We start from the raw sequence: 24273 nt of genomic DNA on the forward strand, positions 1-24273 counted from the left end.
CTATAATTTAACAAATAGTTCCTAGTGTTATTGTCTTTTTATTATATTTTTTTCATGTTGTATTTGTTAAACCATCAAATAGAAAGATTAACACTTTAAAATGATGATTTTCATTCGTCTTTTGTATCTTTGTTTAAGATTATTGCATACACTCCTCCATATTTCCACGTAGTTGTGGTTCATCGTGTACTTGTTAATATTACTAAAAATATCGGTCTAATTATTATTATTTTTTTTAAAAAAACACTTATTGAAAAATATATATTTTGCAGGTCCTAAAATCATGTTAGTTTAGACTAAAGAACCCATTTAAATTTTAAATCTAAACAAAATCTTTCATTCAAATTTAGGTGTGTTCACTTACACCCTCAAGTCCTCATGGACAAGTTTTTTGGGCATTAAAACATGTGCAAAGTGGTTAACAAGAAACAACAAATACACATTTTGTTTAATTGACATGTTTATCAAACGACTTTCTAAGAATTCATGGCATATTTAAGGTACATATATTCATGTTAAAATGCAGGTATTCATAACAAATATCAAATATTTCTTATAGTCTTATATAATCAAGAATAATACATACGCCATGTGAGCAAGTTGAAGATCAAAATGGAAATACATACGCTTTTGCCACCTCTCATGAGAAGTAGACCGGCTGTAATCGCAATTCCAGTCATCAATGTTGAGTGTACTCAAGTGGGACGGTTCTTTCCTGGGAACTGAACCGAAAATCATAGAACCGAACCGGACCGAACCGAAATTATTTGGTACGGTCCTCGATACGACTTCTTTCATTAATTTGGGATTCGAGACAGAACCGTCTGAATTAATTTGGGACAGAACCGTACCATGCTAAGGGCCTACTCCAAAGTGTTCGAGTTTCCTAATTAATATGACTTAACTAGTTTTCGAACCCTCGTTTCGCGCTGGGGGTTCGATTTTCAATGTATTTTATTGAGTTTAGTTTGTAAAATTATTTCGTGGCTAACGATGATGTCGTTGAAGCCCAACTCGAGTCGAACTAAAATGTATAACCCGTGAAAGATTTAAATGTTACCTTAAATTAACAATATATCTGCATCTCCGTGTTTAGCTATGGAATTGTCGACTTTTAAAAATTTAATGCAAAATCAATGTGTATAAAAAGTACCCAAAATATTTAGCGTTTTTAAAAAGAATCCGTTTTGCGTATAGTTAGTGAGTTTGTGTTCTTAAAATTATTTCGGATTTAACGATGATGCCAGAAAAATTTAACTCGTTGCGAGCGAGATGATATGACCTGTTGAATATTTGGGTGGAGTATATTTAAGATTTTTTATGAAAATGTTGTTTTGGCACTTTACCCCCCTGTTTGGGTGGCCGGTTTTAATGTTTGAACAAAGTTTAGGGGGGGGGTTTTATTTGGCAAAGTGGAAGTTAAAAAAAAGGCGAACTGACCAAAATACCCCTGATACTATTAATGAATAATGCTACGGGATTTTGTCTATTAGTTATATTGATAAATTTTATGTATATTGGGGAGCAATTAATTAAAATAAACACGGTTACCTCCATTACAAATGTTTGCATTCATGATTACTTGTCAACTTCCATAACAACTTTTAGGACAAGATCCATCTGCCCAGCCGATTAAACCGTTTCAAGCTCCTTTTTTAGCCTCTTTCAATTAGTCATCCACTTTTTCTTCTTTTTAAGCAAAAACTGTATCTACAAGTAACTTTAATTAAAACCCTTATAATTAGTATCACCTACTATTAATAAACCAACGACAAGTGTGATAAAAGTTAAGATTTCATCAACCCCATTCTTCTGTACGTTTTCCTTTTTCATGTATGGAATTTAATCTGATTAGCGATGATTGAACTTTTAGTCTAAGGTTTTAATTTCTGCAAAACTATATTAGTTGATTAACTTGAAGGTGGTCAGTATGAATGCAAATAAGATCATGTTTCGGGCAACGATTATGGCGTTCATGATTGGTGTTGATTCGCTAGACACCAACAAAGTGTTCGATCCATGTGCAGACACAAAAGTTCAAAGATGGGATGGATTTACATTCGGACTCGCATTTTCTTCAAAAGATTCTTTTTTCTCTGATCAAATCCAGCTATCACCCTGCGATCGTCGTCTCTCCCTCAGTGGTTCCAACGCCCAACTTGCTGTTTTTCGGCCAAAAGTCGATGAGCTCACTTTTCTCACCATCAACACCTCAAATTTTGATCCGGTATATTTCTTCTATTACACTCATTATTAAAGTTACTATATTAGTTACGCAACAGGGGCGGATTTAGGATTTTTATGTCTTAAAATGTAAAAACATTTACGTTAAACTTCACAACAATGTTGCTGCAAAATACAATACAGTACAATCGTAGGTAACAGCATTTGGCATAATTCACAGGCAAAAGCTGGTGGATATATGGTTGCATTTGCAGGAAGACAATATGCAGCAAGATCAATACCTACATTAGTCGCGGATAAATCCCACATCATTACTAGTTTCACTCTGGTAAGATAAGTAAAGCATTAATTACAATATTTTGAATTATCGTATGTTTATGATTAATTTGATATTACTTTTGGAAGGTTCTTGAATTCCAAGAAGGCAGACTTGTGAACTTATACTGGAAGAAGTTTGGGTGCAATTCGTGCGAAGAGAGATCGGGAGTTTGCCTCAACAATCAAGGATGCGCTACACTAGTTTCTAAATGCAAGACTAATGGTGGATCAGTTGATTGCAACATTAGTGTGCAATTAGCATTTTCGGGTACAGATAAGATGTTAGAAGCCCTTAATTCGTGGTATGAGGTCGAAAACCTCAGACAGTATTCGCTAGTTGGGTTATATGAAGATATCAATGGCATTGTTGCGGGTACATAGAAGTGTGTTATCTTTGGTCAGTAACTTGTATTTGTGCATAAAAGCAGATAGTAATACCGTATTACCTTACTAACAGCAATGAAAGTTATCAAAAAATTTGTTATCTACAGGTTAAAGACCACAAAGCGAAATCCAAACTAAAAACTTCCAGTAAAAGTAGATTATCTTCTATATTAGCACAATTGTAACCAAACTACATATACCTTGCTTGAATGTTAAATTATGAAATACATCGTAAAATCATTGGTAATGGTGACTGAATCTTGATGCACACCCCATTTTGTGCCCCTAGGGGTGTTCTCATTACTTCCTTAAAAAAATTGATCGACGCCCACACAAATGCCTGTACAAAATTGATGCATGACCCGCTCAAAAGTCGCTTAAATACCCGCCCGAGACTCGCCCATAACGCTCATAAGGAGTATTGTGGATTTGTGGTGTTGTCGGAATGACACATCATAGCAAAACACCCGTTGCTAGCTAGGTGGGAACATCAAGCTACAAGTAACTCATGTAAACTTTTCAACTAATATGGGCTATAATTGCACTTCAATCTCCAATTATTGTTGATGCTCCTAGGATCATATTTTCATATGTTATAAGCTCCAAATTTGCAAGGTTATGATTAACTTTGTCCTCATTCAGGTCCTACAAGTTGGATCAAGCAAAAGTTTGTTCCATATATACAGAGGCCCGTCGATTCAATATTTCATATAGGTCATGTTCAATTGATAAAAAATAGGCCTTTTGTACACAAAAGTTTTTAATATATGTAAAAGTAAGTTTAATAAATACCAAAAAATTAGGTTAATACCATCATCAGGCATAATAATATTTTTCATAAGTACTACATATTGATGGATTATATGCCCCTTTTAATAATGGGCCATGTGCAAGCGCACATGTTGAACGCCATCAAATCCGCCCCTGCATATAGAACTCACACTACAAGAAAATCTGAAATTAGCGACGACAAAATCTGTCCCTAATCAGTCCCAAAACGTGTTTAGCGACGGATTTCCGACAGATTGAAGCCGACCCTAAAATCGCCCTTGGGAAAAATTAGCGACGGATTTTGGGACGGCACCCAAATTTAGCGACGGATTAGCGACAGAACGTATATCATATTGATGTATGTATGACATATTTGATAGTATAAGTGTATTTTAAGACATTTTGGAACTTATGCGTGTTCATTCATGATCGTAAACTCGATAAAATCTAAATTATAAAAAATATCCGTCCCAAATCCGTCCCTAATACTCTGATTTACCGATGGATTAGGGACGACCATAAATTTATATATTTTTTTTTTAATTACGATTTAGACGAAAACGCATAGATGCTCATTCCTAAATGCATCCATATTAGTTAACAAACGTTTAAAAAATACTAAGTAGCGTAGAAATGCGACACACGTACGGGTAAACATATATTCACTAACAACGATTATGCAACATATATATATAAACACTATATAGAAGGTATACATCCGACGAACGTATACCATATTGATGTATATATGATATATTTGATAGTATAAGTGTATTCTAAGACATTTTGGAACTTATGGGTGTTCATTCGTGCTCGTAAACTCGATATAAACTCAATTATAAAAACATCTGTTCCAAATCCGTCCATACTACTCTGTTTTGCCGACGGATTAGGGACGACCATATATTTATATATATTTTTAAATTACGATTTATACGAAAACGCATAGACGCTCATGAAATGTCCCGTTCTTATTGATTAAAAACGTTCCATATTAATTGATTTCGTTGCGAGGTTTTGACCTCTATATGAGACGTTTTTCAAAGACTGCATTCATTTTAAAACAAACCATAACCTTTATTTCATCAATAAAGGTTTAAAAAGCTTTACGTAGATTACCAAATAATGATAATCTAAAATATCCTGTTTACACACGACCATTACATAATGGTTTACAATACAAATATGTTACAACAAAATAAGTTTCTTGAATGCAGTTTTTACACAATATCATACAAGCATGGACTCCAAATCTCGTCCTTATTTAAGTATGCGACAGCGGAAGCTCTTAATAATCACCTGAGAATAAACATGCTTAAAACGTCAACAAAAATGTTGGTGAGTTATAGGTTTAACCTATATATATCAAATCGTAACAATAGACCACAAGATTTCATATTTCTATACACATCCCATACATAGAGATAAAAATCATTCATATGGTGAACACCTGGTAACCGACATTAACAAGATGCATATATAAGAATATCCCCATCATTCCGGGACACCCTTCGGATATGATATAAATTTCGAAGTACTAAAGCATCCGGTACTTTGGATGGGGTTTGTTAGGCCCAATAGATCTATCTTTAGGATTCGCGTCAATTAGGGTGTCTATTCCCTAATTCTTAGATTACCAGACTTAATAAAAAGGGGCATATTCGATTTCGATAATTCAACCATAGAATGTAGTTTCACGTACTTGTGTCTATTTTGTAAATCATTTATAAAACCTGCATGTATTCTCATCCCAAAAATATTAGATTTTAAAAGTGGGACTATAACTCACTTTCACAGATTTTTACTTCGTCAGGAAGTAAGACTTGGCCACTGGTTGATTCACGAACCTATAACAATATATACATATATATCAAAGTATGTTCAAAATATATTTACAACACTTTTAATATATTTTGATGTTTTAAGTTTATTAAGTCAGCTGTCCTCGTTAGTAACCTACAACTAGTTGTCCACAGTTAGATGTACAGAAATAAATCGATAAATATTATCTTGAATCAATCCACGACCCAGTGTATACGTATCTCAGTATTGATCACAACTCAAACTATATATATTTTGGAATCAACCTCAACCCTGTATAGCTAACTCCAACATTCACATATAGAGTGTCTATGGTTGTTCCGAAATATATATAGATGTGTCGACATGATAGGTCGAAACATTGTATACGTGTCTATGGTATCTCAAGATTACATAATATACAATACAAGTTGATTAAGTTATGGTTGGAATAGATTTGTTACCAATTTTCACGTAGCTAAAATGAGAAAAATTATCCAATCTTGTTTTACCCATAACTTCTTCATTTTAAATCCGTTTTGAGTGAATCAAATTGCTATGGTTTCATATTGAACTCTATTTTATGAATCTAAACAGAAAAAGTATAGGTTTATATTCGGAAAAATAAGTTACAAGTCGTTTTTGTAAAGGTAGTCATTTCAGTCGAAAGAACGACGTCTAGATGACCATTTTAGAAAACATACTTCCACTTTGAGTTTAACCATAATTTTTGGATATAGTTTCATGTTCATAATAAAAATCATTTTCTCAGAATAACAACTTTTAAATCAAAGTTTATCATAGTTTTTAATTAACTAACCCAAAACAGCCCGCGGTGTTACTACGACGGCGTAAATCCGGTTTTACGGTGTTTTTCGTGTTTCCAGGTTTTAAATCATTGAGTTAGCATATCATATAGATATAGAACATGTGTTTAGTTGATTTTAAAAGTCAAGTTAGAAGGATTAACTTTTGTTTGCGAACAAGTTTAGAATTAATTAAACTATGTTCTAGTGATTACAAGTTTAAACCTTCGAATAAGATAGCTTTATATGTATGAATCGAATGATGTTATGAACATCATTACTACCTTAAGTTCCTTGGATAAACCTACTGGAAAAGAGAAAAATGGATCTAGCTTCAACGGATCCTTGGATGGCTCGAAGTTCTTGAAGCAGAATCATGACACGAAAACAAGTTCAAGTAAGATCATCACTTGAAATAAGATTGTTATAGTTATAGAAATTGAACCAAAGTTTGAATATGATTATTATCTTGTATTAGAATAATAACCTACTGTAAGAAACAAAGATTTCTTGAGGTTGGAAGATCACCTTACAAGATTGGAAGTGAGCTAGCAAACTTGAAAGTATTCTTGATTTTATGTAACTAGAACTTGTAGAATATATGAAGAACACTTAGAACTTGAAGATAGAACTTGAGAGAGATCAATTAGATGAAGAAAATTGAAGAATGAAAGTGTTTGTAGGTGTTTTTGGTCGTTGGTGTATGGATTAGATATAAAGGATATGTAATTTTGTTTTCATGTAAATAAGTCATGAGTGATTACTCATATTTTTGTAATTTTATGAGATATTTCATGGGCTGCTAAGAGCTGATCATTGGAGTGTATATACCAATAGTACATACATCTAAAAGCTGTGTGTTGTACGAGTACGAATACGGGTGCATACGAGTAGAATTGTTGATGAAACTGAACGAGGATGTAATTGTAAGCATTTTTGTTAAGTAGAAGTATTTTGATAAGTGTATTGAAGTCTTTCAAAAGTGTATAAATACATATTAAAACACTACATGTATATACATTTTAACTGAGTCGTTAAGTCATCGTTAGTCGTTACATGTAAGTGTTGTTTTGAAACCTTTAGGTTAACGATCTTGTTAAATGTTGTTAACCCAATATTTATAATATCAAATGAGATTTTAAATTATTATATTATCATGATATTATCATGTATGAATATCTCTTAATATGATATATATACATTAAATGTCTTTACAACGATAATCGTTACATATATGTCTCGTTTAAAAATCATTAAGTTAGTAGTCTTGTTTTTACATATGTAGTTCATTGTTAATATACTTAATGATATGTTTACTTATCATATTATCATGTTAACTATATATATATCCATATATATGTCATCATATAGTTTTTACAAGTTTTAACGTTCGTGAATCACCGGTCAACTTGGGTGGTCAATTGTCTATATGAAACATATTTCAATTAATCAAGTCTTAACAAGTTTGATTGCTTAACATGTTGGAAACATTTAATCATTTAAATATCAATCTCAATTAATATATAAAAACATGGAAAAGTTCGGGTCACTACAGTACCTACCCGTTAAATAAATTTCGTCCCGAAATTTTAAGCTGTTGAAGGTGTTGACGAATCTTCTGGAAATAGATGCGGGTATTTCTTCTTCATCTGATCTTCACGCTCCCAGGTGAACTCGGGTCCTCTACGAGCATTCCATCGAACCTTAACAATTGGTATCTTGTTTTGCTTAAGTCTTTTAACCTCACGATCCATTATTTCGACGGGTTCTTCAATGAATTGAAGTTTTTCGTTGATTTGGATTTCATCTAACGGAATAGAGAGATCTTCTTTAGCAAAACATTTCTTCAAATTCGAAACATGGAAAGTGTTATGTACAGCCGCGAGTTGTTGAGGTAACTCAAGTCGGTAAGCTACTGGTCCGACACGATCAATAATCTTGAATGGTCCAATATACCTTGGATTTAATTTCCCTCGTTTACCAAATCGAACAACGCCTTTCCAAGGTGCAACTTTAAGCATGACCATCTCTCCAATTTCAAATTCTATATCTTTTCTTTTAATGTCAGCGTAGCTCTTTTGTCGACTTTGGGCGGTTTTCAACCGTTGTTGAATTTGGATGATCTTCTCGGTAGTTTCTTGTATAATCTCCGGACCCGTAATCTGTATATCCCCCACTTCACTCCAACAAATCGGAGACCTGCACTTTCTACCATAAAGTGCTTCAAACGGCGCCATCTCAATGCTTGAATGGTAGCTGTTGTTGTAGGAAAATTCTGCTAACGGTAGATGTCGATCCCAACTGTTTCCGAAATCAATAACACATGCTCGTAGCATGTCTTCAAGCGTTTGTATCGTCCTTTCGCTCTGCCCATCAGTTTGTGGATGATAGGCAGTACTCATGTCTAGACAAGTTCCTAATGCTTGCTGTAATGACTGCCAGAATCTTGAAATAAATCTGCCATCCCTATCAGAGATAATAGAGATTGGTATTCCATGTCTGGAGATGACTTCCTTCAAATACAGTCGTGCTAACTTCTCCATCTTGTCATCTTCTCTTATTGGTAGGAAGTGTGCTGATTTGGTGAGACGATCAACTATTACCCAAATAGTATCAAAACCACTTGCAGTCCTTGGCAATTTAGTGATGAAATCCATGGTAATGTTTTCCCATTTCCATTCCGGGATTTCGGGTTGTTGAAGTAGACCTGATGGTTTCTGATGCTCAGCTTTGACCTTAGAACACGTCAAACATTCTCCTACGTATTTAGCAACATCGGCTTTCATACCCGGCCACCAAAAATGTTTCTTGAGATCCTTGTACATCTTCCCCGTTCCAGGATGTATTGAGTATCTGGTTTTATGAGCTTCTCTAAGTACCATTTCTCTCATATCTCCAAATTTTGGTACCCAAATCCTTTCAGCCCTATACCGGGTTTCGTCTTTCCGAATATTAAGATGCTTCTCCGATCCTTTGGGTATTTCATCCTTTAAATTTCCCTCTTTTAAAACTCCTTGTTGCGCCTCCTTTATTTGAGTAGTAATGTTATTATGAATCATTATATTCATAGATTTTACTCGAATGGGTTCTCTGTCCTTCCTGCTCAAGGCATCGGCTACCACATTTGCCTTCCCCGGGTGGTAACGAATCTCAAAGTCATAATCATTCAATAATTCAATCCACCTACGCTGCCTCATATTCAGTTGTTTCTGATTAAATATGTGTTGAAGACTTTTATGGTTGGTATATATAATACTTTTGACCCCATATAAGTAGTGCCTCCAAGTCTTTAATGCAAAAACAACCGCGCCTAATTCCAAATCATGCGTCGTATAATTTTGTTCGTGAATCTTCAATTGTCTAGACGCATAAGCAATCACCTTCGTTCGTTGCATTAATACACAACCGAGACCTTGCTTTGATGCATCACAATAAATCACAAAATCATCATTCCCTTCAGGCAATGACAATATAGGTGCCGTAGTTAGCTTTTTCTTCAATAACTGAAACGCTTTCTCTTGTTCATCATTCCATTCAAATTTCTTCCCTTTATGCGTTAATGCAGTCAAGGTTTTTGCTATTCTGGAAAAGTCTTGGATGAACCTTCTGTAGTAACCAGCTAGTCCTAAAAACTGGCGTATGTGTTTCGGAGTTTTCGGAGTTTCCCACTTTTCAACAGTTTCTATCTTTGCCGGATCCACCTTAATACCTTCTTTGTTCACTATGTGACCGAGGAATTGAACTTCTTCCAACCAAAATGCACACTTTGAAAACTTAGCGTACAATTCTTCCTTCCTCAATACTTCTAACACCTTTCTCAAATGTTCACCGTGTTCTTGGTCATTCTTTGAGTAAATAAGTATGTCATCAATGAAAACAGTGACAAACTTGTCAAGGTATGGTCCACACACTCGGTTCATAAGGTCCATGAACACAGCTGGTGCATTAGTTAAACCAAACGGCATGACCATAAACTTGTAATGACCGTAACGTGTTCTGAAAGCAGTCTTTGGAATATCATCTTCTTTCACCCGCATTTGATGATACCCGGAACGTAAGTCAATCTTTGAATAAACAGACGAGCCTTGTAGTTGATCAAATAAGTCGTCGATTCTCGGTAGTGGGTAGCGGTTCTTGATGGTAAGTTTGTTCAACTCTCGGTAGTCGATACACAACCTGAATGTACCATCTTTCTTCTTGACAAACAAAACAGGAGCTCCCCACGGTGATGTGCTTGGTCGAATGAAACCACGCTCTAAAAGTTCTTGTAATTGGCTTTGCAGTTCTTTCATCTCGCTGGGTGCGAGTCTGTAAGGAGCATGAGCTATTGGTGCAGCTCCTGGTACAAGATCTATTTGAAATTCAACGGATCGATGTGGGGGTAATCCCGGTAATTCTTTCGAAAATACATCGGGAAATTCTTTTGCAATGGGAACATCATTGATGCCCTTTTCTTCAATTTGTACTTTCTCGACGTGTGCTAGAACAGCATAGCAACCTTTTCTTATTAGTTTTTGTGCCTTCAAATTACTAATAAGATGTAGCTTCGTGTTGCCCTTTTCTCCGTACACCATTAAGGGTTTTCCTTTTTCTCGTATAATGCGAATTGCATTTTTGTAACAAACGATCTCTGCTTTCACTTCTTTCAACCAGTCCATACCGATTATCACATCAAAACTCCCTAACTCTACTGGTATCAAATCAATCTTAAATGTTTCGCTAACCAGTTTAATTTCTCGATTCCGACATATATTATCTGCTGAAATTAATTTACCATTTGCTAATTCGAGTAAAAATTTACTATCTAAAGGCGTCAATGGACAACTTAATTTAGCACAAAAATCTCTACTCATATAGCTTCTATCCGCACCCAAATCAAATAAAACGTAAGCAGATTTATTGTCAATAAGAAACGTACCCGTAACAAGCTCCAGGTCTTCCTGTGCCTCTGCCGCATTAATATTGAAATCTCTTCCGCGGCCTTGTCCATTCGTGTTCTCCTGGTTCGGGCAATTTCTAATAATGTGGCCCGGTTTTCCACATTTATAACAAACTACATTGGCATAACTTGCTCCGACACTACTTCCTCCGCCATTACTCGTTCCGACACCATTTGTTCCTTTTGTTCTATTAACCCCTGGTCCGTAGACCTCACACTTCACCGCGCTATGACCATTTCTTTTACACTTGTTGCAAAATTTGGTGCAGAACCCAGAGTGATACTTTTCACACCTTTGGCATAGCTGCTTCTGATTGTTGTTGTTGTTGCGGTTATTATTGTTGTTGTAGTTGCTGTTGTTGTTGTTGTTGTTGTTGTTGTTGGGCCGTTTGTTGTAGTTGCGATTGATGTTGCGATTGTTGGGATAATTGTTGCGATTATTGTTGTAATTGCTGTTGTTGTTGTAATGGTGATTCTTATCACCGTTTTCCTCCCACTTTCTTTTGACTTGCTTCACATTGGCCTCTTCAGCAGTCTGTTCTTTAATTCTTTCTTCAATCTGGTTCACTAGTTTGTGAGCCATTCTACATGCCTGTTGTATGGAGGCGGGCTCGTGTGAACTTATATCTTCTTGGATTCTATCCGGTAATCCTTTCACAAACGCGTCGATCTTCTCTTCCTCATCTTCGAATGCTCCCGGACACAATAGGCACAATTCTGTGAATCGTCTTTCGTACGTGGTAATATCAAATCCTTGGGTTCGTAACCCTCTAAGTTCTGTCTTGAGCTTATTGACCTCGGTTCTGGGACGGTACTTCTCGTTCATCAAGTGCTTGAATGCTGACCACGGTAGTGCGTACGCATCGTCTTGTCCCACTTGCTCTAGATAGGTATTCCACCATGTTAACGCAGAACCTGTGAAGGTATGCGTAGCGTACTTTACTTTGTCCTCTTCAGTACACTTACTTATGGCAAACACCGATTCGACCTTCTCGGTCCACCGTTTCAATCCGATCGGTCCTTCGGTTCCATCAAATTCCAAAGGTTTGCAGGCCGTGAATTTTTTGTAGGTGCATTCTACACGATTTCCTGTACTGCTAGATCCAAGGTTATTGTTGGTATGTAGCGCAGCCTGTACTGCGGCTATGTTTGAAGCTAGAAAAGTACGGAATTTCTCTTCATTCATATTCACGGTGTGTCGAGTAGTCGGTGCCATTTCCTTCAAAATAGTCAAATGGAACAAGTTAATCATACAGAATATTAAGAGTAGTTAATAGTATTTCGTAGCATAATATGAACTCATTTATAAAAGCTTTTTCTTCATATTAGCGTTTTATAAGTTTAAATTCGGGTAGTACCTACCCGTTAAGTTCATACTTAGTAGCTAATATACAATTCAACTACTACAATTCTATATGAAAAACTGATTATAATAATATTTCGCGTTCAAACTTTTACACAATATTTTACAAACTTACAATACCGCTTATTTTACATATAGCATGAAATATAGCACACAATAAATTTGATACAAGATGGTTGTGAAGATAATTCTAGCTAGTACACAAGTCGTTCAGCAAAGGCAATAAAGACACGTAATTCATACGTCCAGAAACAAGTCATGCATTCTGGTTTTACTAGGATTACTTCCCATCCTTGGTCTTGTGGAACATAACCATTATGGTCGTTGATAAGACAGCGTGTTGTAACGTCGTCAAAGGGACGAGGGTTACGTAATGTCCAACAGTCCCGTAACAATCTAAAAACCTCATTTCTTACCCCAATTACCGACTCCGTCACTTGTGGGAACGTTTTGTTTAATAGTTGTAGCCCGATGTTCTTGTTCTCACTTTGGTGAGAAGCGAACATTACTAATCCGTAAGCATAACATGCTTCTTTATGTTGCATGTTAGTCGCTTTTTCTAAATCACGAAGTCCAATATTCGGATATATTGAGTCAAAATAATTTCTTAACCCATTGCGTAAAATAGCATTTGGGTTCCCCGCAATATATGCGTCAAAGTAAACACATCGTAACTTATGGATTTCCCAATGTGATATCCCCCATCTTTCGAACGAAAGCCTTTTATAAACCAAGGCATTCTTGGAACGTTCTTCGAATGTCTTACAAACTGATCTCGCCTTAAATAGTTGTGCCGAAGAATTCTGACCGACTCTAGACAAGATTTCATCAATCATGTCTCCGGGTAGGTCTCTTAAAATATTGGGCTGTCTATCCATTTTGTGTTTTTATACTGTAAAATAGACAAGAGTTAGATTCATAAAAAAATACTTATTAATACAAGCAATTTTTACATATATCATAAAGCATAAGCACACTATATTACTTATATTACACCACACGAATACAACTATCTTATTCCGACTCGCTTGTTTCTTCTTCTTCGGTTTTGGTTCGTTTTGCTAAGTTTCTAGGGATATATGATGTTCCCCTAATACGAGCCGTCGTTATCCACATTGGTTTAGAAAAACCTGGTGGTTTAGAGGTTCCCGGGTCATTGTTACAACTTAAGGACTTCGGGGGTTGACGATACATATAAAGTTCATCGGGGTTGGAATTAGATTTCTCTATTTTTATGCCCTTTCCCTTATTATTTTCTTTTGCCTTTTTAAATTCAGTTGGGGTAATTTCTATAACATCATCGGAATTCTAGTCGGAATCCGATTCATCGGAGAATTGGTAATCCTCCCAATATTTTGCTACCTTGGCGGAAACACCATTGACCATAATTAACCTTGGTCGGTTGGTTGAGGATTTTCTTTTACTTAACTGTTTTATTATTTCCCCCACCGGTTCTATTTCTTCATCCGGTTCCGATTCTTCATCCGGTTCCGATTCTTCTTTCGGTTCCGATTCTTCTTCCGGTTCCGACTCTTCTTCCGGTTCCTCTTCGGGAACTTGTGAATCAGTCCACGAATCATTCCAATTTACATTTGACTCTTCATTATTATTAGGTGAGTCAATGGGACTTGTTCTAGAGGTAGACATCTATCACATAATATCAAACGCGTTAAGAGATTAATATATCACATAATATTCACATGTTAAAAATATATAGTTTTCAACAAAATTTGTTAAGCAATCATTTTTCAAGTAAACACGGTCGAAGTCCAGACTCACTAATGCATCCTAACAAACTCGATAAGACACACTAATGCAAAATTCTGGTTCTCTAAGACCAACGCTCGGATACCAACTGAAATGTCCCGTTCTTATTGATTAAAAACGTTCCATATTAATTGATTTCGTTGCGAGGTTTTGACCTCTATATGAGACGTTTTTCAAAGACTGCATTCATTTTAAAATAAACCATAACCTTTATTTCATCAATAAAGGTTTAAAAAGCTTTACGTAGATTACCAAATAATGATAATCTAAAATATCCTGTTTACACACGACCATTACATAATGGTTTACAATACAAATATGTTACAACAAAATAAGTTTCTTGAATGCAGTTTTTACACAATATCATACAAGCATGGACTCCAAATCTCGTCCTTATTTAAGTATGCGACAGCGGAAGCTCTTAATAATCACCTGAGAATAAACATGCTTAAAACGTCAACAAAAATGTTGGTGAGTTATAGGTTTAACCTATATATATCAAATCGTAACAATAGACCACAAGATTTCATATTTCTATACACATCCCATACATAGAGATAAAAATCATTCAAATGGTGAACACCTGGTAACCGACATTAACAAGATGCATATATAAGAATATCCCCATCATTCCGGGACACCCTTCGGATATGATATAAATTTCGAAGTACTAAAGCATCCGGTACTTTGGATGGGGTTTGTTAGGCCCAATAGATCTATCTTTAGGATTCGCGTCAATTAGGGTGTCTGTTCCCTAATTCTTAGATTACCAGACTTAATAAAAAGGGGCATATTCGATTTCGATAATTCAACCATAGAATGTAGTTTCACGTACTTGTGTCTATTTTGTAAATCATTTATAAAACCTGCATGTATTCTCATCCCAAAAATATTAGATTTTAAAAGTGGGACTATAACTCACTTTCACAGATTTTTACTTCGTCAGGAAGTAAGACTTGGCCACTGGTTGATTCACGAACCTATAACAATATATACATATATATCAAAGTATGTTCAAAATATATTTACAACACTTTTAATATATTTTGATGTTTTAAGTTTATTAAGTCAGCTGTCCTCGTTAGTAACCTACAACTAGTTGTCCACAGTTAGATGTACAGAAATAAATCGATAAATATTATCTTGAATCAATCCACGACCCAGTGTATACGTATCTCAGTATTGATCACAACTCAAACTATATATATTTTGGAATCAACCTCAACCCTGTATAGCTAACTCCAACATTCACATATAGAGTGTCTATGGTTGTTCCGAAATATATATAGATGTGTCGACATGATAGGTCGAAACATTGTATACGTGTCTATGGTATCTCAAGATTACATAATATACAATACAAGTTGATTAAGTTATGGTTGGAATAGATTTGTTACCAATTTTCACGTAGCTAAAATGAGAAAAATTATCCAATCTTGTTTTACCCATAACTTCTTCATTTTAAATCCGTTTTGAGTGAATCAAATTGCTATGGTTTCATATTGAACTCTATTTTATGAATATAAACAGAAAAAGTATAGGTTTATAGTCGGAAAAATAAGTTACAAGTCATTTTTGTAAAGGTAGTCATTTCAGTAGAAAGAACGACGTCTAGATGACCATTTTAGAAAACATACTTCCACTTTGAGTTTAACCATAATTTTTGGATATAGTTTCATGTTCATAATAAAAATCATTTTCTCAGAATAACAACTTTTAAATCAAAGTTTATCATAGTTTTTAATTAACTAACCCAAAACAGCCCGCGGTGTTACTACGACGGCGTAAATCCGGTTTTACGGTGTTTTTCGTGTTTCCAGGTTTTAAATCATTAAGTTAGCATATCATATAGATATAGAACATGTGTTTATTTGATTTTAAAAGTCAAGTTAGAAGGATTAACTTTTGTTTGCGAACAAGTTTAGAATTAATTAAACTATGTTCTAGTGATTACAAGTTTAAACCTTCGAATAAGATAGCTTTATATGTATGAATCGAATGATGTTATGAACATCATTACTACCTTAAGTTCTTTGGATAAACCTACTGGAAAAGAGAAAAATGGATCTAGCTTCAACGGATCCTTGGATGGCTCGAAGTTCTTGAAGCAGAATCATGACACGAAAACAAGTTCAAGTAAGATCATCACTTGAAATAAGATTGTTATAGTTATAGAAATTGAACCAAAGTTTGAATATGATTATTACCTTGTATTAAATGATAACCTACTGTAAGAAACAAAGATTTCTTGAGGTTGGACGATCACCTTACAAGATTGGAAGTGAGCTAGCAAACTTGAAAGTATTCTTGATTTTATGTAACTAGAACTTGTAGAATATATGAAGAACACTTAGAACTTGAAGATAGAACTTGAGAGAGATCAATTAGATGAAGAAAATTGAAGAATGAAAGTGTTTGTAGGTGTTTTTGGTCGTTGGTGTATGGATTAGATATAAAGGATATGTAATTTTGTTTTCATGTAAATAAGTCATGAATGATTACTCATATTTTTGTAATTTTATGAGATATTTCATGCTAGTTGCCAAATGATAGTTCCCACATGTGTTAGGTGACTCACATGGGCTGCTAAGAGGTGATCATTGGAGTGTATATACCAATAGTACATACATCTAAAAGCTGTGTGTTGTACGAGTACGAATACGGGTGCATACGAGTAGAATTGTTGATGAAACTGAACGAGGATGTAATTGTAAGCATTTTTGTTAAGTAGAAGTATTTTGATAAGTGTATTGAAGTCTTTCAAAAGTGTATAAATACATATTAAAACACTACATGTATATACATTTTAACTGAGTCGTTAAGTCATCGTTAGTCGTTACATGTAAGTGTTGTTTTGAAACCTTTAGGTTAACGATCTTGTTAAATGTTGTTAACCCAATATTTATAATATCAAATGAGATTTTAAATTATTATATTATCATGATATTATCATGTATGAATATCTCTTAATATGATATATATACATTAAATGTCTTTACAACGATAACCGTTACATATATGTCTCGTTTAAAAATCATTAAGTTAGTAGTCTTGTTTTTACATATGTAATTCATTGTTAATATACTTAATGATATGTTTACTTATCATATTATCATGTTAACTATATATATATATCCATATATATGTCATCATATAGTTTTTACAAGTTTTAACGTTCGTGAATCACCGGTCAACTTGGGTGGTCAATTGTCTATATGAAACATATTTCAATTAATCAAGTCTTAACAAGTTTGATTGCTTAACATGTTGGAAACATTTAATCATTTAAATATCAATCTCAATTAATATATAAAAACATGGAAAAGTTCGGGTCACTACAGCTCATTCCCAAATGCATTTATATTTGCTAACAAACATTTTAAAAAATACTAGTCAGCATATAAATGCAAACACTTGTTCGGGTATACATATAGTCGATAACAACGATTATGTAACCTATATATAAAAATACTACATCGAATGTATACATCTAACAAACATATAATGTATTGATGTATATATGTTATATTTGATAGTACAAGTGTATCCTAAGACATTTTGGTACTTATACATGTTCATTCGTACTCGTAAACTCGATAAAATCTTAATTATAAAAAACATCCGTCCCAAATCCGTCCCTAATATTCTGATTTACCGACGGATTAGGGACGACCTAATATTTATATATTTTTTAAAATTACGATTTAGACGAAAACGCATAGACACTTATTCCTAAATGCATCTATATTAGTTAACAGACATTTTTAAAATTACTAAGTAGCTTATAAATGCAAACACTCGTACGGGTATACATATATTCACTAACAACGATTATAGAACCTATATCAAAACCACAAGACCGAAGGAATAGATGCGACAAACGTATCATGTATTGATGTATATATGATATATTTGATAGTATAAGTGTATTTCAAGACATTTTAGTACTTATACGTGTTCATTCGTGCTCGTAAACTCGATAAAACCTTAATTATAAAAAACATCCGTCCCTAATATTATGATTTTACCGACGGATTAGGGGTGAATTTATGGACGAAGCAAATCCGTTGGTAATTCGTCGCAAAGCATTATATTTAGGGACGGATTACGGACGGATTTATGGACGTAGCTAATCCGTTGGTAATCCGTCGCAAAACTTATATTTAGGGACAGATTACCGACGGACGAGTTACCGTAGTTAATTCGTCGCTAAACCGTCGCAAAAGTGGGTTCGTTGGAAACTCGTCAAAATTCCGTCGGTATTTAGGGACGGATTTTTTGACCGAGCCAATTCCAGATTTTCTAGTAGTGTCACAAGAAGTGAAAGTTTTTTTTTTTTTGTTTTTTTTTTTTTTTCAAATAGCCCAATATAATTAAGCTATTCCGAATTGGGGCTATAAGTGTATAATTAAATATTACATATTACAGTAATTAATTGCAAATTTAAAATTAATCATTAATTAGCTGTGGTAAGACTCTTATGCAAATAAAAAGGGAGGTGATATTTCCAAACATCTATTTGATAGATCCACGCATATTTAATTTCTAATTATACCCTCCAATAATTTGAAAATGAAAAATCTGTATAACACATCATTAAGGGTACTTTAGTAAATTTGTTTGGATCTATCAAAAACAAGTTTGGAAATAACATTTGGATAATTTGTTACTGAATTACGAGTATAATTTAGGAGCTTTTACGTAAATAACCGTCTCAACAACATTTCCCGCAAACTCTTTTATTTTATTATTAATTAATTAATTATAATTATTTATTACTCCATTAATTATTATTATTACTCCCCAAAATTCAAATAACAAACGTTTGTTTATTGATCACAAAATTATGAATTAAGACTTCAATTGTTGCCCAATCGAATCAATTTCTTATTCACAATTCAAATCACCACAATATTCTATTTCAAATCATCAATTCCTCAAGGTATGATGCTTTTAATTTAAAATTAGGGTTTATTTTCAATGAACGCCATGGAGACCTTACAAGATATCATCGAAGAAGCAAAACTTCGCACTGTTTGGTGGACCGTTTGCATTTTCGTCGTCACTTACTTCTTAACCCGTACGTAATATCAAATTTCAAATATATTAGCCCTAATTTATATTCCTAATTTATAAACATAAATCATATATAGATGCACATGTATGTATATGTACATATGTATTTCTAATGTGTATGTATAATTGTTACAGATACAAGTAAATCAATGTGGATGAATGTACCTATAGCAATTGTGATAATATCAGGGGCTCATTATTTGATAAATGAAGTTGAATTCCATTGGAAGATACGAAAACCAAATCGTCAATCTTATTTATCACATTTAGAGAAGAAACAATTATCTGTGAACGACTCACGTCTTTCGACATTACCTCCACCGCCTAAATGGAAGAGGAAAATCAATTCTCCTGTAGTCGAGGCTGCTATGGAGGATTTTGTTAACAAAATTTTGCAGGAGTTTGTTATTGATTTGTGGTATGGGGATATAACGCCTGATAAGGAAGCACCGCAGTTGATACACGCGATTATTATGGATGTTGTTGGTGAAATTTCAACTAGAGTTAAAGATATAAACCTTGTTGACTTGCTAACGAGGTTCTGTGTTTCTAGATGTATGTAGTTTTCAAAAGCTGTGATTTTGTTTGTTTGCTAACGAGATACGATTATGTCAGGGATGTAGTTGATCTGATAGGAGATCACTTGGAGCTTTTTAGGAAAAACCAAGCTGAAATTGGGAGAGAAGTTATGGTGACATTGTCTTCTGAAGAACGAGATGAACGATTGAAACATCATCTTATGGCTTCTAAGGACCTTCATCCAGCTTTGATATCTTCCGAGAGTGAGTACAAGGTGTGAGTGGAGAGTTCTGTATGTAAAAATTTGAAGTATCATTACTGGTGTTATGTGAATGAATGTTATCTGATGTTGCTTAGTTTTGTAGTTTCTTAAGCAGGTAATGGGGGCGCTTTTGGCTGCAGTACTTAGACCAAGAGAAGCTCAATGCCCGATAGTTCGGTGCATTGTGCGAGAGCTTTTGACTTGCTTGGTAATGGAACCTGTAATGAGATTCGCTAGCCCTGGGTGAGTTTATATAAATCTCTGGTTGACATTTGCTTCGTTTTTTTGCATAATAATATTTGATGAGTTATTATTTGGCAGGCAAATCAATGAGTTAATTGAGGGTATTTTCCTCGCCAACAAGGGAGAAAAAGAGGGTGGTGATGATCAGTCATCAACTGTTACGGGTCAGGACAAGAATCAGCCCGCTGCTACAAATAAGGAAGGAGTTTCAAATCCACCTGGCACAAATTTTAGTGGTGCGGTTGAAAATGAATCAGGGCAGCCAAAGTCGTCTGCTTGGGCTCGGGTTCTTGAGGCTGCAACCCAGAGAAGGACAGAAGTTCTTCAGCCCGAGAATCTTGAAAATATGTGGACTAAAGGAAGAAACTATAAAAAGAAATCTGGAAAGAACAGTGATACTTTTTATGATCCACAATGCGAACAAAATCTTGATTGTGGGCTTGTGTGCGACCAAAGCAAGACATCAAATCTGTCTGAATTAATCGATGAAAATTCCAGTGTTGCTTTAGGAAGTAAACCTAACTCCGAAAAGTCAAATAACGCTTCTGATTTGAACATTCACAATCAAAAAGGAACTGGTGCAATCCAAGTTGGTGGACCTATAATTTCAGAGTTTTATAGTGCGAATGTATGCGATAATAACGATGTTCGTAATGTTAATACTGCTCCTGAAAAAGTAACACGTACTGGTGGATATGTTCCAAAGCTTAAGTGCCGAGTATGATTCTTTTGTAAAAACTTAAATTTACATTGTTTTAATCCGTATTAATTTTGATGTTATGTACATTTTACAGGTTCTAGGAGCATACTTTGAAGACCCTAAATCAAATCCATATGCAGTGTATTCCATTGCGGTAACAGATGTGGTGAACAAGACTTGGTTTGTGAAAAGAAGGTCTTGTTTCTTAGCTGGTCTAATACCATTTGTCTATGGTTGCTGAAGAAATTGGTTAACTATTGTTATTATGCTTATTTGTCAGCAGATATAGAAATTTTGAGAGATTGCACCGCCATCTTAAGGATATTCCTAATTATACGTTACATTTGCCTCCTAAAAGGATATTCTCGTCTAGCACAGAAGATGCATTTGTTCATCAACGTTGTATACAGCTTGACAAATACCTTCAAGTATGATCCTACATCTATCTAACTCCAGTTATTATTACTTTACAAAAGCTTAATCTGTTATTTTATAATATAAAAGCTTTGTTTCTTTTGGCAGGATCTTTTGTCTATAGCTAATATCGCTGAACAGCATGAGGTGTGGGATTTCTTGAGCATGTCTTCAAAGGTTTGTGTGTTTGTATTATACTTGCCAAACGGTCGGATTGGATTAAGGATCAAACTGGTTTAGGTTGAAACTGAAACGCGAAATTGAAAACTGAAGCGCAAAACAAAAACTGAAACACGAAATTGAAAATTAATATGCGAAACTGGCAACTGAAACGCGAAACCAAAAACTGAATCGAAAAACTGAAAACTAAAAGTCGAAACGCGAAACGGAGAACTGAAAACTGGAAGATTTGGCAACGATGATGTTTTGACGGAGGCGTCGATGTTGTAGATTTTGTACGGGTTTGAAATGGGTTTCAACGGGTCTTGTTGGACCATTTAATTTTTTATTAGGCTTGAAATGGGTCAAGATTGGACCCCCTCATTTTATTTTCTTTGTTGTCCACAAGACCCAACGGGTTTAAAATTTTGACCCAATTTTTGGATGTTTGGGTCTCAATTGCCCTTATAGTTTGTATGTATATGTTTAGTTCTGCAAATATCAAAGGCTAGTTTTCTTAAAAGATATTACCACTGCAGGGTTACTCTTTTGGACGGTCATCATCAGTAGTGAGAACATTAGCAGGTATGTTTCTCTCTATCAGCTATCAAGTTTGACGACCCAGTTGACCCATATAGATAAAAACATAACCCGAATCAAGTATATGCACTAACTTTACTTATTAGCAATGTTTTATTGTGTTTTTATTGGTCAACAGTCAATGTGGACGATGCTGTGGATGATGTGCGCCATTTCAAAGGTGTTTCAGATAGTTTAATGCGGAAATTTGTCCGCTCGGGTTATACTCCTGAGGCTTCTGCTTCAGTTAGAAGTACCAAGCAAACTACCTCTTGTTTTTCTGACAATGACGATGGTGATAAACATGAAAAATTTCTTCATGAGGATGTGGAATCTGTTAATGATCATAATTTGGATAAAGATTCTAAGTCAAAAGAGAATAAAAGCTCAGAGGTGTATAAGAAAAATGCTTCTGAGTTTCGATCTGAAATACTCAGTCTGGCTGCAACTTTTCCTTCAACTCCCGGTCTCAAGGTCGATCCACTTGGTGTGCCGGCAGAGGTAATATGGTCTATTCCCTTAATTTGTTTAGATTTGCATATTATGCTTCTATTATCTGATGACTATGTAATGGTAAAATAGGACTACAAGTTTACCTATAAAATTAACCTAATGGGATAAGTTGTCTATTTCACAAAAAATCTTTATTAAACAAAATTGTCTTTTTCCAAGCATTCAACATCTGTTCATGTCAGATGATTATTGTTCAATATCACTTAGTAGTTGATCTGAAAACACATATACTAACACTCCCGTAAGCTTCTGAAGACCTGATCTTCTTTCTTTTGAAGATCTTATTTGTTTTTTCGTGATTCTTTTTGCAGTGGACCCCGCCTAATGTAAGTGTTCCATTGCTAAACTTAGTGGACACTATATTTCAGCTCAACAGAAGAGGATGGTTAAGGTTTATTTTTTTCTAGCTTATCCCAGAACGTAAATGCTTTTTTTCATCATTTAGGTAATTTAGTTATGTAATATTTTTATTCTTCAACCCCAAAACTCAGCAGACCATTTTTTTCAGGCGGCAAGTGTTTTGGATGTCAAAGCAAATTTTGCAGTTAATGATGGAAGATGCTATAGACGACTGGCTGTTAAGGCAAATTCATTGGCTCAGAAGCGATAGTATTGTCGCTCAAGGAATTCACTGGATACAAAATGTAAGTTACCAAATACTGTACTAATAATAATTCAAATTAATATCAAATCATACTCTAAATGGTATTGAAATTTTAAATTCTTTAGATTCTGTGGCCTGGAGGAATATTCTTTACAAAACAAAGGACAACTCAAACGGATTCTTCGGAATTAAATGAAGGATCTAGCCCGACACCATCAAGCAATAAAAATAAAAATAATAATAATAAAGGTTCCTTTGAGGAACAGCTTGAGGCTGCCCGTAGAGCTAGTGACATAAAAAAGATGATATTCAGTGAGTATTTATTGTTATCCAGTTAATTAAGAAGCATATTCTGTTGTGTTTTTTAGTTGGAAACATAATCAACTGTGTTTTTGTTAGAGGGAGCACCGAGTACATTGGTTAACTTGATTGGGCGCAAGCAATACAAACGAGTTGCTAAAGACGTATATTACTTTCTGCAGGTAAACACTCCTTTAGTCTTTTTAACATGGTCTAATTTTAAAGATGTGCACAAGAGAAGTCACTAAAATTTTATTAAATATTATGCAGTCTGCTGTGTGTATAAAGCAACTGGGGTATGGTTTACTTGAACTTGCACTCATAACAGTTTTCCCAGAGCTGCAAGAAATTATATTAAATATTCATGAGAAGAAAAGAGGCCAGATGATGTAGAAAGTTTGATATATACCCTCTTCTATAAAGATTTTATCAGTAGTAGTTAGGCAGCATCATCATTCTTTGATTATATTTTATTTCTTAAGAGAATTGTAGCTAGAATATGTATAGATGTTTCACACTATACCATATACCATATATACTCTTTATTGCAAATGTAACTACATCAACTTGTA

At 34.6% G+C, this 24273-nt stretch overlaps 2 protein-coding genes across 2 annotated transcripts; both read left to right on the plus strand.

Moving 5' to 3' along the window:
* Positions 1-1887: 1887 nt before the first annotated feature.
* Positions 1888-2883, plus strand: LOC139854807 (uncharacterized). The gene is made up of 3 exons (XM_071844090.1): positions 1888-2227; positions 2405-2512; positions 2590-2883. The coding sequence occupies exons 1-3, from the start codon at positions 1931-1933 to the stop codon at positions 2881-2883; spliced, it is 699 nt and encodes a 232-aa protein (XP_071700191.1). The 5' UTR covers positions 1888-1930.
* A 16294-nt stretch (positions 2884-19177) lies between these two features.
* Positions 19178-24273, plus strand: LOC139886302 (uncharacterized). Its single transcript, XM_071870062.1, has 15 exons — positions 19178-19412; positions 19544-19946; positions 20024-20201; positions 20293-20432; positions 20511-21150; positions 21227-21327; positions 21416-21560; positions 21655-21723; positions 22245-22290; positions 22424-22785; positions 23109-23188; positions 23306-23441; positions 23527-23713; positions 23801-23883; positions 23972-24273. Exons 1-15 carry the CDS (start codon positions 19313-19315, stop codon positions 24092-24094), a joined length of 2793 nt encoding a protein of 930 aa, XP_071726163.1. The 5' UTR covers positions 19178-19312; the 3' UTR covers positions 24095-24273.

This window comes from Rutidosis leptorrhynchoides, chromosome 1 (genome assembly GCF_046630445.1).
Source record: "Rutidosis leptorrhynchoides isolate AG116_Rl617_1_P2 chromosome 1, CSIRO_AGI_Rlap_v1, whole genome shotgun sequence".
Taxonomy (NCBI): domain Eukaryota; kingdom Viridiplantae; phylum Streptophyta; class Magnoliopsida; order Asterales; family Asteraceae; genus Rutidosis; species Rutidosis leptorrhynchoides.

What these genes read in the sequence shown, in the direction of transcription:
- LOC139886302 (XM_071870062.1), top strand. Translation starts at nt 19,313, where the DNA reads ATGAACGCCATGGAGACCTTACAAGATATCATCGAAGAAGCAAAACTT. An exon ending in AGTAGTGAGAACATTAGCAG is followed by an intron (nt 22,291 to 22,423) that starts GTATGTTTCTCT and finishes ATTGGTCAACAG; the next exon opens with TCAATGTGGACGATGCTGTG. An exon ending in GAATTCACTGGATACAAAAT is followed by an intron (nt 23,442 to 23,526) that starts GTAAGTTACCAA and finishes TAAATTCTTTAG; the next exon opens with ATTCTGTGGCCTGGAGGAAT.
- LOC139854807 (XM_071844090.1), top strand. Translation starts at nt 1,931, where the DNA reads ATGAATGCAAATAAGATCATGTTTCGGGCAACGATTATGGCGTTCATG. An exon ending in ACACCTCAAATTTTGATCCG is followed by an intron (nt 2,228 to 2,404) that starts GTATATTTCTTC and finishes CATAATTCACAG; the next exon opens with GCAAAAGCTGGTGGATATAT. An exon ending in TCATTACTAGTTTCACTCTG is followed by an intron (nt 2,513 to 2,589) that starts GTAAGATAAGTA and finishes TACTTTTGGAAG; the next exon opens with GTTCTTGAATTCCAAGAAGG.